The 13,759-nt window shown below is 40.2% G+C and overlaps 1 protein-coding gene across 2 annotated transcripts in view; it reads right to left on the minus strand.

Annotated features, from left to right (window-relative positions):
* heatr5b (HEAT repeat containing 5B) overlaps positions 1–13,759 on the minus strand; it is a 140,843-nt gene that overhangs the window by 44,291 nt on the left and 82,793 nt on the right. For both annotated transcript variants that reach the window (XM_072251006.1, XM_072251012.1), the window contains exons 24-26: positions 12,547–12,798; positions 11,263–11,444; positions 3,435–3,503 (exon numbers count right to left, since the gene is read on the minus strand). In XM_072251006.1, coding sequence (XP_072107107.1) covers positions 3,435–3,503; positions 11,263–11,444; positions 12,547–12,798 — 503 coding nt within the window. The remainder of the gene's footprint in view (positions 1–3,434; positions 3,504–11,262; positions 11,445–12,546; positions 12,799–13,759) is intronic.

Consider the following 13,759-nt stretch of genomic DNA (forward strand, 5'->3'; position numbering starts at 1 on the left):
AGATTTTCTCTTAAGGACTTTGGCCTTCTGTATCATGTGCCTTCATCCTTAACCATTGACTCCAACATCGTCACAACCATTGAGGTCAGACTAACTGGTCAAATCAATTCCAGTTCACTACACAACACCCAGTCCAGAAGAGTGGACTGATATTTGCAATTTTCCAGTGCCCCAGAACCATGCCAGAATCTATTGATTCTTGAAAGGTCATTACTAATGCTTCCACAGTCTCTTCAGTCATCTCTTTCAGAACCCTGGGGTGTAGACCAACTGATCCAGGTGATTTATCTACCTTCAGACCTTTCAATTTGCCAAGTACTTTCTCCCTAGTAACGGTAGTCTGCCACTCACTTCTGGCAGACTACTAATGTCTTTCACAGTGAAGACCAATGCAAAACACTTATTCCATTTATCCGCCATTTCCTTGTCCCCCATTACTAGCTCCCCAGCATCATTTTCCAGTGGTGCATTATCTACTCTCACCTCTCTTTTACTCCTTATAGATCTGAAGAAACTTTTGAATTGAATTGATTTTATTACTTATGTCCCTCATATACATGAGTAAAAACCTTTACATTACGTCTCTGTCTAAACGTGCAATTTATAGTAATTTATAATAAACAGTATGTACAACAGGATAGTCAGTACAGCATAGAAATACAATTGTATCAGTGTGAACTAATCAGTTTGATGGCTTGGTGGAAGAAGCTGTCCCAGAGCCTGTTGGTCCTGGCTTTTATGCTGTGGTACCGTTTCCCGGATGGTAGCAGCTGGAACAGTTTGTGGTTGGGGTGACTCGGGTCCCCAATGATCTTTCCTGCCCTTTTTATGCACCTGCCTCTGTAAATATCCTGAATAGTGGGAAGTTCACATCTCCAGATGCGTTGGGCTGTCAGCACCAAACTCTGCAGAGTTCTGTGATTGAGGGAAGTACAGTTCCCATACCAGATAGCGATGCAGCCAGTCAGGATGTCCTCAATTGTGCCCCTGTAGAAAGTCCTTAGGATTAGGGGGCTCATGCCAAACTTCTTCAACCGTCTGAGATGAAAGAGGCACTATTGTGCTTTATTCAACACGCAGCCGGTATGAACAGACCATGTGGTATCATCTTTAATATTATGGGTTCAATTACCTTCATATTCCATCTTTTCCTTCAAGGTTGCCTTCTGTTGGTTTTTAAACGTTTCCCAATCCTCTAACTTCCCACAAATTTTTCTCCAATATTTGCCCTCTCTTTGGATTTCATGTTGGCTTTGATTTCCCTTGTCAGCCATGGTTGTGTCATCCTGCCTTTAGAATACTACTTCTTCGGGATGTATCTATTCTGAGCCTTCCAAACTGCTTCTGGAATTTCAAGCCATTGCTGTTCTACTATCATCCCTGCTGGTGTCCCCTTCCTATCAACTCTGGCCAGCTCCTCTCTCATGCCTCTGTAATTCCCCTTACTTACTGTAATACGATACATCTGACTTAAGGTTCTTCCTCTCAAATTTTAGTGTGAATTTGATCATATTATGATCACTTGCCCCTCAGGGTTCCTTTACTTTGAACTCTCCAAGCAATTCCAGTTCATTGCACAATACCCAGTCCAGAATAGCTGATCCCCTAGTGGGCTCAACCATTAGCTATTCAAAAAGGCATCTTGTAGGCATTCTACAAATTCCCCCTCTTGGTATCCAGCACCAACCTGATTTTCCCAATCTGCCTGCATATCAAAATTCCCCATCACTGTCGTAACAATGACCTTTTGACATGTCTTTCCTGTCTCCAGCTTAAATTAGTAGCCCACATTTTTGCTACCATTCGGAGGCCTGTATATAATTCTTATCAATGTCTTTTTATCTTGTGATTTCTTAGCTCTACCCACAGGGATTCTAAACCTTCCGATCTCATGTCACCTCTTTCTAAGGATTTGATTTCTTTTTTTAAACCTTTCTTTGGTGACACATTCTTCCTATGAGGCGACCAGAATGGAAGACAATACCCCAAGTATGGTCAAAAGAAATTTATAGAGCTGCAAATTACCTTGCAGCACTTGAACTCAATCCCATGATTAATGAAGTTGAACAACCATATGCCTTCTTAACCACACCATCAACTTGCATGGCAACTTTGAGGGACCTATGGAATGGATAAGTTGTTGAGGTTCCACTCACTCAGTGGTTAATCCATTGCACTCCTAACTTGTATGGACAAACTTTGTTGTGTAAAGAGATGAATCACTGACAACGAACCAACTCTTGGAACCAGCGAGCTGATGTGGATAATCTAGTTAAGTTACTGGCTAATGACAACCACCAGAATGATGCAGGATTTAGCTCTTCACAAACAAAATGCTCGAAATGTGAATCTCTGTCTTTGGGGGGGGGGGAGAAAGTGGGGTATGCCTTATTTGATTGTTGAAAGTTGCTTCCGTTGTGATCGCAAACAACAGGAATTCTGCAGATGCTGGAAATTCAAGCAACACACATCAAAGTTGCTGGTGAACGCAGCAGGCCAGGCAGCATCTGTAGGAAGAGGTGCAGTCGACGTTTCAGGCCGAGACCCTTCGTCAGGACTAACGTTGTGATCGGTTAGTTTAGAAACTGCAGCTGCTTTTCTCATTGGTTAGCTGCCTGGTGTCCAGCTACAAATATCCCGGGCATATAAAATAGCACTTGGAAGGGGCTCGCTCTCTCTTCCTTTCTTTAAGGCAAGGATGCACATTGATGATTGGGAAGGTATGCTCAGTGCACACTTTTAACTCAGTACGTTTGTTGAATATTTAGCTTCGTAGTGTCTGTAACATGGAACATTAATGTTTGGTCAAATTTTTACTGCTTGTAAGTAAATGATTAATATACCCATTCGAAGTCAGTGCCTTCCTGTCTTACTTACTGGACCCACAGACCTGATTCAATAGTATAACCTCAGTCTTCCTAAAGGCTGGAGTTTTAAATAACAAAGTGTATTTTTTTTCCAGTTACAAGACCCAGTAATTGAGAAAGGAAGAATAAATGAAGGTATATAATTGGCCATGCTCTTATGGTATTACTAAACAGACTCGAGGGAGAAAGACCCTGACATTTTCCAATGAAAGAAATTGCAAATGCAACTTGCTTTTACAAAGAAGGTGATAAGTACATTAGCATTGACCAATGGTGAATATCCCAGTAGTTTTAACATTTAATTAGGTAGGTTCTTGTCAATAACTAGGAGGTTGGGGTAGTGAATTTATTCCTGATATTGTATTGACATTGTACTAACATTCAAGTTGCTAGCCAGATAAGCTGTTGTCTCCAAGAACCATTAACAGATAACATGATTGATTTATGGAGAGAAATACATTCTATAAGTGTCTGAAAATCTTGTGGAAACAGTGAGATTTTTAGGAAATGTGGCCATGCTAATGACCAGTTGCTTTGTATTGGGTTTTACTCTGGGAAACTACTCACCTGGCAGGCTTTGGCAGTGATGTCAGATGGCGTATCTTGTGAAAAAGCTGGCCTCAAGGCTGCTCCAACCTAAATTACAAAACAATAAGTCACTGATGCCCAACATACCACTGATAACCAGTAACACACTCAACAGCAAAGTAGCAACTCAGAGCAAGTATTCAGCTTCCATTGATTAAGGACAGGCACTATCAGTGCTATTAGGAGCACTGTACAATCTCTAACCTCTGATGCAATACATAAAAGAGATAGTTTGCTCAATAGCAGACTGACCTGGGTTCCTCTGTTACTGTATCATCTTTTTGGTTAACCTTCACTCACGCTTCATGTACCTGAACTTTGTACTCACTTCAGTGGGTGTTGGAGTATATGACTATGAATCAAAGTTATAAATTCACATTGATGATAGTTCAAATACTTGAGCGATGACATTGTAAGATTATCCCCAGTTTATATCCATAGTGAAGTATTGTGAATGACATTCATAATGAAACACAGAATAACAATGGGTTACTGAAAAATACAACAAAGGCATTCAGCCTAAACCATCCATTCTGGTTCTAATTTTAATCTGTCTGCACTGTTTATGTATATATTTTTTTAATTTCAACCACCTGTGCATTAATATTTCTTCAACTATTAATATCTATAAATGATTCCATTACAACTCAGTGCAGAATTGATTCTGCTCTCCATCCAGGTCTCTTTTATCTTTTTTCTACGTCTTTTTGTGTTAGCATGCAACTCAAAGATCCTGTTTATAATTATGCGACCTCTTCCCTTCCTGATTAACAATTGCCTCAAAATCACTGCTGTTTTGTTTAAAATGGCGTACATTTGTCAAATCTTTCTACATCTTCATGCATGGTAACCTCAGAGTGAATATAAGCAGTATCATCTCTAGAGTCTCAACACCAGTCAGTAGACTGGTAAATGAAGCAGTGTACGCTATTTCAACTGTGCACTCAAGAAAGCTGAGTTTGCGATGTAAACACAGTGTAACATTTTCAATCTAAATTCCGGGCATAAAATAAGTTAATTACTGTTTATAGACCTTAGCTTGATTGTTTTGCAATCCAAGAATTGCTGAGATATCTCATATCTTGGTTTGTAACTGGTTCACAACTGTGAATGTGGGTCGGCAGTCAGTGCCATCATAACTCTCTTTCTCTTTGATCATTACATCTCCTCTTAGCCAGACCTGGCTCTTGACTTCTGCACACAGCTTCCCGATCATGAATAACAAAATACACACCGCATTGCTGCTGAGTCTACAATTATACTACACAGAAATAGGCCCTTCAGTCCTTGCTAACCATCAACTACACATCTACATTGATCCTATTACCAGCCCTGTGTTCAAAACCATCTATCTTACTTTAATGGCGAAAAGATGTATCTTACAACATTGGAAAGAGACTAATGCTCCAACTACCTTTTTTTGGTTTTCCCAGACGATATTATGCTTAAATTTGGAGAAAATTAGAAGTAATCTTTATGATTCCTCACTTAAATTTGATCAGAACTGGAGATCTTTTATTCAATATTTTCATTTAATGTAATTTTTTTTTCTCTTTTGTTCCATATTTATATTCCCTTCTTGCCTTTTTTTTTAACTGTTTTTAATGGAGGTCGAGTTTGAGGACATGATTTTAAGTTCTTTAACTCTACCTGTTTCCAAGTTAGCCCATTGTTTTGCTTTCCTTTTAGTTTAGTTGCACGGTGGGTTTTTTTTGGGGTCTTTTTTTGGGTTTTTTTTCCTTTCCTCTATTGATATATATATATAAAAATTAGTATACTATTATTTTACCATATCATTTTACGTTTAATTTGCACTGTTTGTATCAATTTTTTCTTCTGTATTAATATTTCCTGTAATTTCTAACAGTGTATTAGTGCCTTTATGGTTTACCCTTTGTATACTTATTCAATAAAAAGATTTAAAAAGAAAAAGAAAAGAAAACCATCTATCTCTTGGCAATTTAAGTGCTTGTTTAGTTACTTTTTAAACCTTATGCCTCCACCATCTCGTCAGACAGTGTGTTCCAGAATTCAACCGCCTTCCAGGTGAAAAAAAAATTCTCCCTCAGACCCCCCCCGCTAAAACTTTTATCCTTTATGCAAAGTCCAAGCTCTCTAACTTTAGACATCTCTGCTCTAGAGAAAGGTTTCCTACAGTCCACCCTACCATTATGTCTTTGTAATTTTGCATACCTCTATCAGGTCCTCTCACATCAAAAATTAAAGATTAGCTTTATTTGTCACATGTTCATTGAAACAGACAATGTAAAGACAATGAGGATCGTGCTGGGGAGCTCACAAGTGTCGCCACATTTCCGGTAGCAACATAGCGTGCTCACAACTCACTAGTCCTAACTGTACACCTTTGGAATGTGGGAGGAAACTGGAGCTTTTTTTTGTAATTTAAAGTTCATCATCATACAAACATTTCCATAAGATGTATTTCAGATATTGTACACATATATCATAAAATCATATTTGCCACAAATCTCCACATAATATTTATCTGAGGTATACACCTATAGAAAAGAGAGGAAAGAAAGAACAAGCAAATGGAGAAAACTATGTACAAGTAGGGAGTGATTTTTTTTTAAACAACATATTCATTGATTTGTGAGAATAAAATCAGGCTTGTGAGGTGTTATGTAGTTGAACCATTTTTCCCAGTATGAATCAAATTGTTCCAACTTATGATGAACAGATGCTGTTATCTTCTCCATTTTGTAAATGTCCATTGTAATTTCCATCCATGCGTTTAAAGTTGGACTCCCCTGTGATAACTATTTCCTGGTAAGAGTCTTTTTACTAGCCGCCAGCAGTATATTCATTAAATATTTATCTCTTTTCAGCCATTCTTGAGGTACATACCCAAAATATATGGTCTTACTTTCTAAGGGTATTTCATATTTTAAAATGTCTTGTAGGGCATTGTGTATTCCACTCCAATAGTCTTTGATAACATGGCAATCCCAGAAAATATGATAATGGTTTGCATTTTGATTTCCACAATTTCTCCAGCAAACAGGGAGGTTACTATCATAATGGGATTTCTGAGAGGGTGTAATAAAATATCTTATCAAGGTTTTCCATTCAAACTCCCTCCATTTCTGTGAACTGGTACACTTCCATTGATACCTCCATATTATTGTCCATTCTTCTTCAGATATAATTATCCCTCTTTCTTTCTCCCATTTTGTTTTAATGTATGAAGTCGTATGTGTTTTAAGATTTGACAAACCCTTATACACGCTTGAAATGATTCTACTACCGTTATCTGAACTATATGCTTTTCTAAATAGCTCTATCAAACGTGTACTTGCCTTGGTTACACTTTTAACCCTCCTATTAACGTACTGTCACACCTGTAGATACCGGTAAAAGTCTTGTTTTTCTAATAGGTGTTTCTCTTTAAGCATTTCAAAACTGAAGTGTTTCTTCTTTCATTATATTGCAAAGAACTGTTATTCCTTTAGCTGTCCAGTCCTTAAATCTCGCATCCAGTTTATTTGGTGTAAAATCTGAGTCATATGCACACCATTTAAGAATTACAATATCTCCCTCTAGTTTATATTCTTTTATAATAGTTTTCCATATTCTAAGAGTCCATTTCACCCATGGATTATCAATAGTGTTTATGTACCTTTGTAGGTTGTTATCAGTCAAAATTGCCTGTATGGGGATGGGAAGAATCCCCTCCTCAATGTTTTTCCATTGAGCGTCATATGATGGGTTGCACCAACATATCACAGCTCTCAACTGTGCTGCAAAATAATAATCTCTAAGAGAAGGTAGCCCCCCCCCCCCCCCGCTTTCCTTGGCTAATTGCAAAGTTTTGAGATGAACCCTAGGCCTTTTACCTTGCCATATATATCTTGATAACATTTTGTTCCATTCATTGAATTGATTCTGATTAATCTCTATTGAAACTGGAGCATCTGAAGGAAATACAACATGGTTATGGGGAGAATGTACAAACTCCTGACAAACAGCAACAGGAGTAGAACCCCTATTTACAGCTGGCGCTATAAAGCATTACGCTAACTTCTACACTACTGTGCTGCCCAGTCAAGTGAAAAAAACCCCTTCAGTCTCTCCTCATTACGGAAATGCTCCAGCCCTCACTACACTCACAACACGCTGGAGGAACTCAGCAGGTCGGGCAGCGTCCGTGGAAAAGATCGGTCGACGTTTCAGGCTGGAACCCTTCGTCAGGACTGTAGAGGGAAGGGGCAGAGGCCCTATAAGGAAGGTGGGGGGAGGGTGGGAAGGGAAAGGCTGGTAGGTTCCAGGTGAAAAACCAGTAAGGGGAAAGATAAAGGGGTGGGGGAGGGGAGGCAGGGAGGTGATAGGCAGGAAAGGCGAAGAAAGAATAGGGGAAAACACAATGGGTAGTAGAAGGAGGCAGAACCATGAGGGAGGTGATAGGCAGCTGGGGGAGGGGGCAGAGTGACATAGGGATAGGGAAAGGGAGGGGGAGGGAATTACTGGAAGTTGGAGAACTCTATGTTCATACCAGGGGGCTGGAGACTACCTAGACTGTATATGAGATGTTGCTCCTCCAACCTGAGTTTAGCCTCATCATGGCAGTAGAGGAGGCCATGTATGGACATATCAGAATGGGAGTGGGAAGCAGAGTTGAAGTGGGTGGCTACTGGGAGATCCTGTCTGCTTTGGCAGAAGGAGCGGAGGTGCTCAACGAAGCGGTCCCCCAATCTGCGCCGGGTTTCATCAATGTAGAGGAGGCCGCACTGGGAGCACTGGATGCAATAGATGACCCCAACAGACTCGCAAGTGAAGTGTTGCCTCACTTGACCCCAGCATCTGCAGATTATTTTGTGTTAACCCTGGCTACATTTTTTTGAATTTTTCTGCACTTCAGTGCAATCATGTTCTTTCAAAGGTGTAGCAACTAGAACTGCACACAATACTCCTGAGCTGGTCTAATTATGCTTCATAAAGTTGTACTATACCGTCTGTTTTAATATTCTATGAATCAATTATCCCATGTGCCTTCTTCAGCAACTTATCCAACTGTCTAATGAGAAATACAAGCAGCATAACTTCAAAGCACAAGGACCAGCTTCACGTGGCTCAATGGGTACATCCTGGGCTACAACCTGCCATTCCGAGTAAGTGAGGACAATTTAGCTATTTTACAATTCAAACTGCCCAGTTAGCCAAGAAAGTGTCTGACTAATTGTGGTAGCAATTAAAGTGCTGTGATTAATGTGAAGGGAATTTAGAGACCAGCTTCTTATGATAATATGGGAAAACAATTAAGTTTGAGTAGAGAGCAGTTTCCAGCAAAGGTTCACATCAGACCGAATGGGCCATTTTAATGTCTGTTAACATCAGTTTCAAAATAAGTGATATCTGATTAAAACAAGTTCAAAAACAAAACTCATCTCATGAAGAATTAAAGTGACTTGGAAAAATGAACAAGCTTAAATTTGAAAATACAGATTTGGCATCATTGATTGTCTAATGTTCAGTAATGTGAGCTGTACTGTTCTATGAACTTTAAAGGGTTAAGAATTCCTGTTAGGAACTCAACATGTTACCCTCGTGGAAAACTGTTCATGTTATAAATGGAGCAGATCAACTTGCGCCTCCATGTCTCACAGTGTCCAAAATTATAAGCTCCATTGACCCTTGTTTCTATTAATTTTACCATGTCTGTTGTAAGTTTCATTAACACCAACTACATATGATTGATAAATTCAAACTATGTTTTTAAACCATCCGATACTCAATGATCAATAAGATTTACTTAACCTTTCATCTATGGACCACTGGGAGTCAAAAACAAGAGTAATTGATCTTTCTTATTTAACAAAAAAAGTCAAGTATATATTTTGATGAAACTGAATGCAGGAAGGAATATGTCAAGAGTGCTGCCCTCCAGTGTTGAACATCCCATACACCAACAATGCACAGACCATGCCACCCAGGGATCTGGGTTTACTTTTTGTGTGACTGTGTTTTGCTGCTACTGTGACTATATGCGCTATGTGCCGTCACTACTGAGTTTACACCTTGGCTGCATTTACGTATGGTTGAAAATCAATTAAACTTGAACTTAAATACAATGGATTCCAGTTAATTGGGACACATTGTGACAAGTACATTTTGGCCCAATGAAGTTGCTGCCCAAATGAGCCAGTTTCATGGAAATAATTAAAAAGGAATAAAAAAAGAGACAAACCAAGGAATAAATTATGCATTTAGATGAAGTACAGAACAAATTAGAACACTATCAAAGCTATTGCAATACTTTAAAACTGAATATTAATTCCTAATCGTTATCGACAATGAACAAAACCAGTGCAAACACCTAGTGCAGATAATGGTGCACAGTGAGTAAAACAGTCAGAATTGTGTTAACTTCTTATTTCTTGCTATCTATCAGTGACAAAAATCACTGCTTTTGAACACAAACACTCGCAATTGACTCTATTGAAAAACTGTTTGCTCTAAGGAGTGTAGCGACTAATGGCCACACTAAGCATTAGGCAGAGCTTAGGAGGGTTAATAGTGTCCAATGGCGACTCCTTTACTTGCAGCTTCGGAAACAGCTCTATTTCCATCTTTAATATCTCTATTTTTCCCTTTCAGGGTTCTATTGAAGACCCTGACCTGGCGTTACACACTGACTACGGTTCTTCACAGGAATAGGACCCACTCTCGAGGTTCCACAACTGGCCGTTGTTCGGCACGTCAAGGGCTCAGCCTAAGAGTTTGGCTCGTCATTGGAGGCCTAAGATCTCAGGGCGCTGGATACGGGCGGATCGAAGGTTGGTGTCATGGTAGGAGATCCGTGTGTTGTCGGGGGAATTGGAAGATCTACAGCAGTATCCCCAGAGATCCAAGATCTTTGAGATATTTAGGGAAAGAGCTCGGGAAAAAAGCGACGCAACTGACTTCTAACATTGTAAACCAGCGAGTTGTTTGTTAAGTCTCCCCTCTCGCTGTGAACCGGAGACATCTTTCTCCCTTATTATAGAGAGAGAGAACCTGTGGTATGTCGAATACCGGGTGAATAAGTAGCCTTTGGGGTAACTGCAAGTCTGTGTCTTTGCTATTGCTTTGCTCACGCTTGATTGCTTGGTGGCAGGTGCTGATGCTCTTTTTGCCAGTGGGTGGAGGGGGGGGGATTGTTGCTTGCTGCCATTTACAGGCGGGGGGGGGAGAGCTGGGGGAGTACTTTGGGGCTCTAATATTTAACTGTTGTTCATTCCTTGGGGGCACTCCACTGTTTTCATGGATGTTTGCAAAGAAAAAGCATTTCAGGATGTATATTGTATACATTTCTCTGACATTAAATGTACCTTTGAAACCTTTGAAATATGTGTGACTGGGGCTAGTTAGAATCTGTTCAACAACAGTCTCCTACCTCAATTAAATTGCATAGTGTCTCAAATAAACTAAGGGAATCCCGCTAATCTTCCTGATTAGTTTTTGTTCTTTAAGAGTTGCCTCAAATAAGCAGCTGCCCTGATTAACCAAGGATCCAATTAATAGGAATCCATTACACACATAATTTAATGAATATTGTAAATTTATACGCTTCTTTTTCTCATTACATAGAAAATGTGAACTTGTAAACTTGTGATGCCATCTCCGCCTTACAGTAGCACTTGAGAAATTTGTATGGACAGCTTCCATTATTAATGTAGACACCATAATTTAAGATTGCACAAGTTGAGAGAAGTTAGCATAAACACCTCCACCCTTAAAGGCTCGCCAACCTGATTAATTTATGGAGTATTACACAATACAAGTGTGCTTTCTGATGGTGTAAACTTACATTTGCCTGATACTGTTCCAGGATCACGTGGCCTGGAAACTCAGGCTCTGGAACAGAAGCAAACTCCTTGATAATATCCTCAAGGGCTTGTAGTCCGGCCATTCGTAACTGGTTGCTGTGGTCAGTGGCAGCCATGAAGGCCATACGGATAAGGTCAGAAAGGTGCAACACCAGCAGGTCACCTGCATAAAAGACGAAAACATTACAAAGTTACAATAAAAAATAAAAAGCATTAGAAGTGCTCAAGTGAGGTAGTGTTCATAGTCCGTTCAGAAATCTGATGTTGAAGGGGAAGAAGCCGCTCTTTAATGTTGAGTGTGGGTCTTCAGGTTCCTGTACCTGATCGTAGTAATAAGAAGAGGTCACGTCATGGATGGGGAGGGTCCTCAATAATGAATGCCGCCTTTTTGAAACCTTGCCATTTGAAGACGTCCTTTATGGTGGGTAGGCTAGTGTCCAAGATGGAGACTCACACCAATTTTTTTGCCCCCCCAGAGTGTAACTTTGGAAATTCCTTCCCTGGAAGCTCAGCATTGATTGCATTTAATCAGAGGTTAATAGATTTGCTGATATTCAAGGAAACAATGGATGGGGAGAAGAACAGCTGTGATCAGTGAGGCCAGATAGCCTACTTGTGGCTCATTCTTATCACTAGTCGTGCATCTCGAGATGTTTCACTGGAATGTCAAACAAAATTTGACAGCAAACCATAGAAGTTGAAATCAAGGTAGGTGTCTGAAACCTGAGCCAAATACAGAGGTTTCAAAGATAAAGTGGCAGAGAGAAAGTTCCAAAGTTCAGCACTTAAGCAGTTGAAGGTTCAGTGAAGCAATGGTACAGTGGTGAAAAGTTCGGACTGTGCAAGAGACCTGAAATGGAGAAGTGCAAAGAGATTGTAAGAAATTGAAGGAGATTAGATGTATGAAGTGCCAAGGCCTCTGAGGGACTAAAACAAGATTGATTTATTGTCTTTAATTGAGACATTAACAGATCAGGATCCAACAGAGGTCGATCAACAAAGGGTGAATGGCACTAGCATTAAGAAACACTGTTTGGCATGAATTCAGATTTACACATGGCAAAATAAGGCAGGAGAATGTGGAAGAAATGGATAATACAAAAATGAAAAACTACTATTTGCAAAGTGCAGAAGATAATGGATAATTCTGATGTTATAAATGATGGCCAACATCAATCAGGTTGATCCAGAGACTTTGCAGAATTATTTGTAGTGGTCACCAGCCTGTCAAGTTACACCACGATGGGTTACCAGATGGGACTTACTTTTGGGATTCTTGTGTTTCATGGCCCTGGCCTTGGCGAGATTGAAGTGTGCCTCGTCTGTATTCTCACACAAAAGGATGATCCGACAGAGACACTCAGAGGCAAACACACGAGTGGCCCACCTCGGGGCAACACAAGGCTTGGATTTCTCCTCCTCGCCTGTGCCAGCGAACATAATCTCATCGTCTGTTTCATCCTTCTTCTCTCCATCTTCATCTCTAGTTTCTTCCAACTGACCTATAGCCCCTGCATCTGTATAGTTGGGAAAAGGAAATAAATTAGACTGGATGCAATGTAAAAATCATTACTTCATTGTGCTCCACACCACTCCCTTCCCAACACCTCCACCCCTCAGTCACGTTGATCCAAATGCAGAACAATACTACTCTGACCACTGAAATGCGGCTAATTACTATGAGACATTAAAGCGAGCCCCCAACTGCCCTGCCAAATGGGCACAAAAATTCTACAACCATATTGAAAGAGGAGCAAAAGAATTCTCCCAGAGAGTTGGCCAATGCTCTTCACTCAATGCACATTAAAACAGATATTAAGGTCATTATCATGAGGCTGCTTGGCAGCTTACTGTGTGTAAATTATCAGCAGACAAAGAATTAATACTGTTCTTTTGAAACCCTCAGCAAGTAGAGGAATTATCACGCGCGGATAAAAGCTTGGTCCAAAAAGTTATATTATGAGATTTTCCAATAAGCTTCCACTGAAGACGGCACCGAGCTGCTGCCTCTGTCAAGGTTCTGGCTCAAACTAAGTTTTTTTTAGGGTGTGTAGGGATGGTTTGGGGGCAGAGAGCGGAATTAGGGATTGGGTTATGATTCAGGGACAGGGATGTGGGGGAGTTAGAGGTCATGCCAGAGTCCAAGAGCTACGTAAATATTCCAGTTCCTACAAAGGATTTATGTCCCACTATCACAATTTTTATAGATACAAATATAGCCCTGGTGAAAGGCTGCGGCTCAAAGTGTCCAGCGTTTATTCCCCTCCATAGATGCCGCCTGACTTGCTGAGTTCCTTCAGCATTTTGTGCACATTGCTCCATATTTCTCAGTTATCTTTTTATTTAGAGAGACAGCACAGTAATAGGCCCTTCTGGACCAACGAGCCCATGCTGCCCAATTGTAGCCATGTGACCAATTATACTACTAGCCTGTTTGTCTTTGGAATGGGGGTGGAAATTGAAGCACCAGGACGAAAC

This window comes from Mobula birostris, chromosome 2 (genome assembly GCF_030028105.1).
Source record: "Mobula birostris isolate sMobBir1 chromosome 2, sMobBir1.hap1, whole genome shotgun sequence".
Lineage (NCBI taxonomy): Eukaryota > Metazoa > Chordata > Chondrichthyes > Myliobatiformes > Myliobatidae > Mobula > Mobula birostris.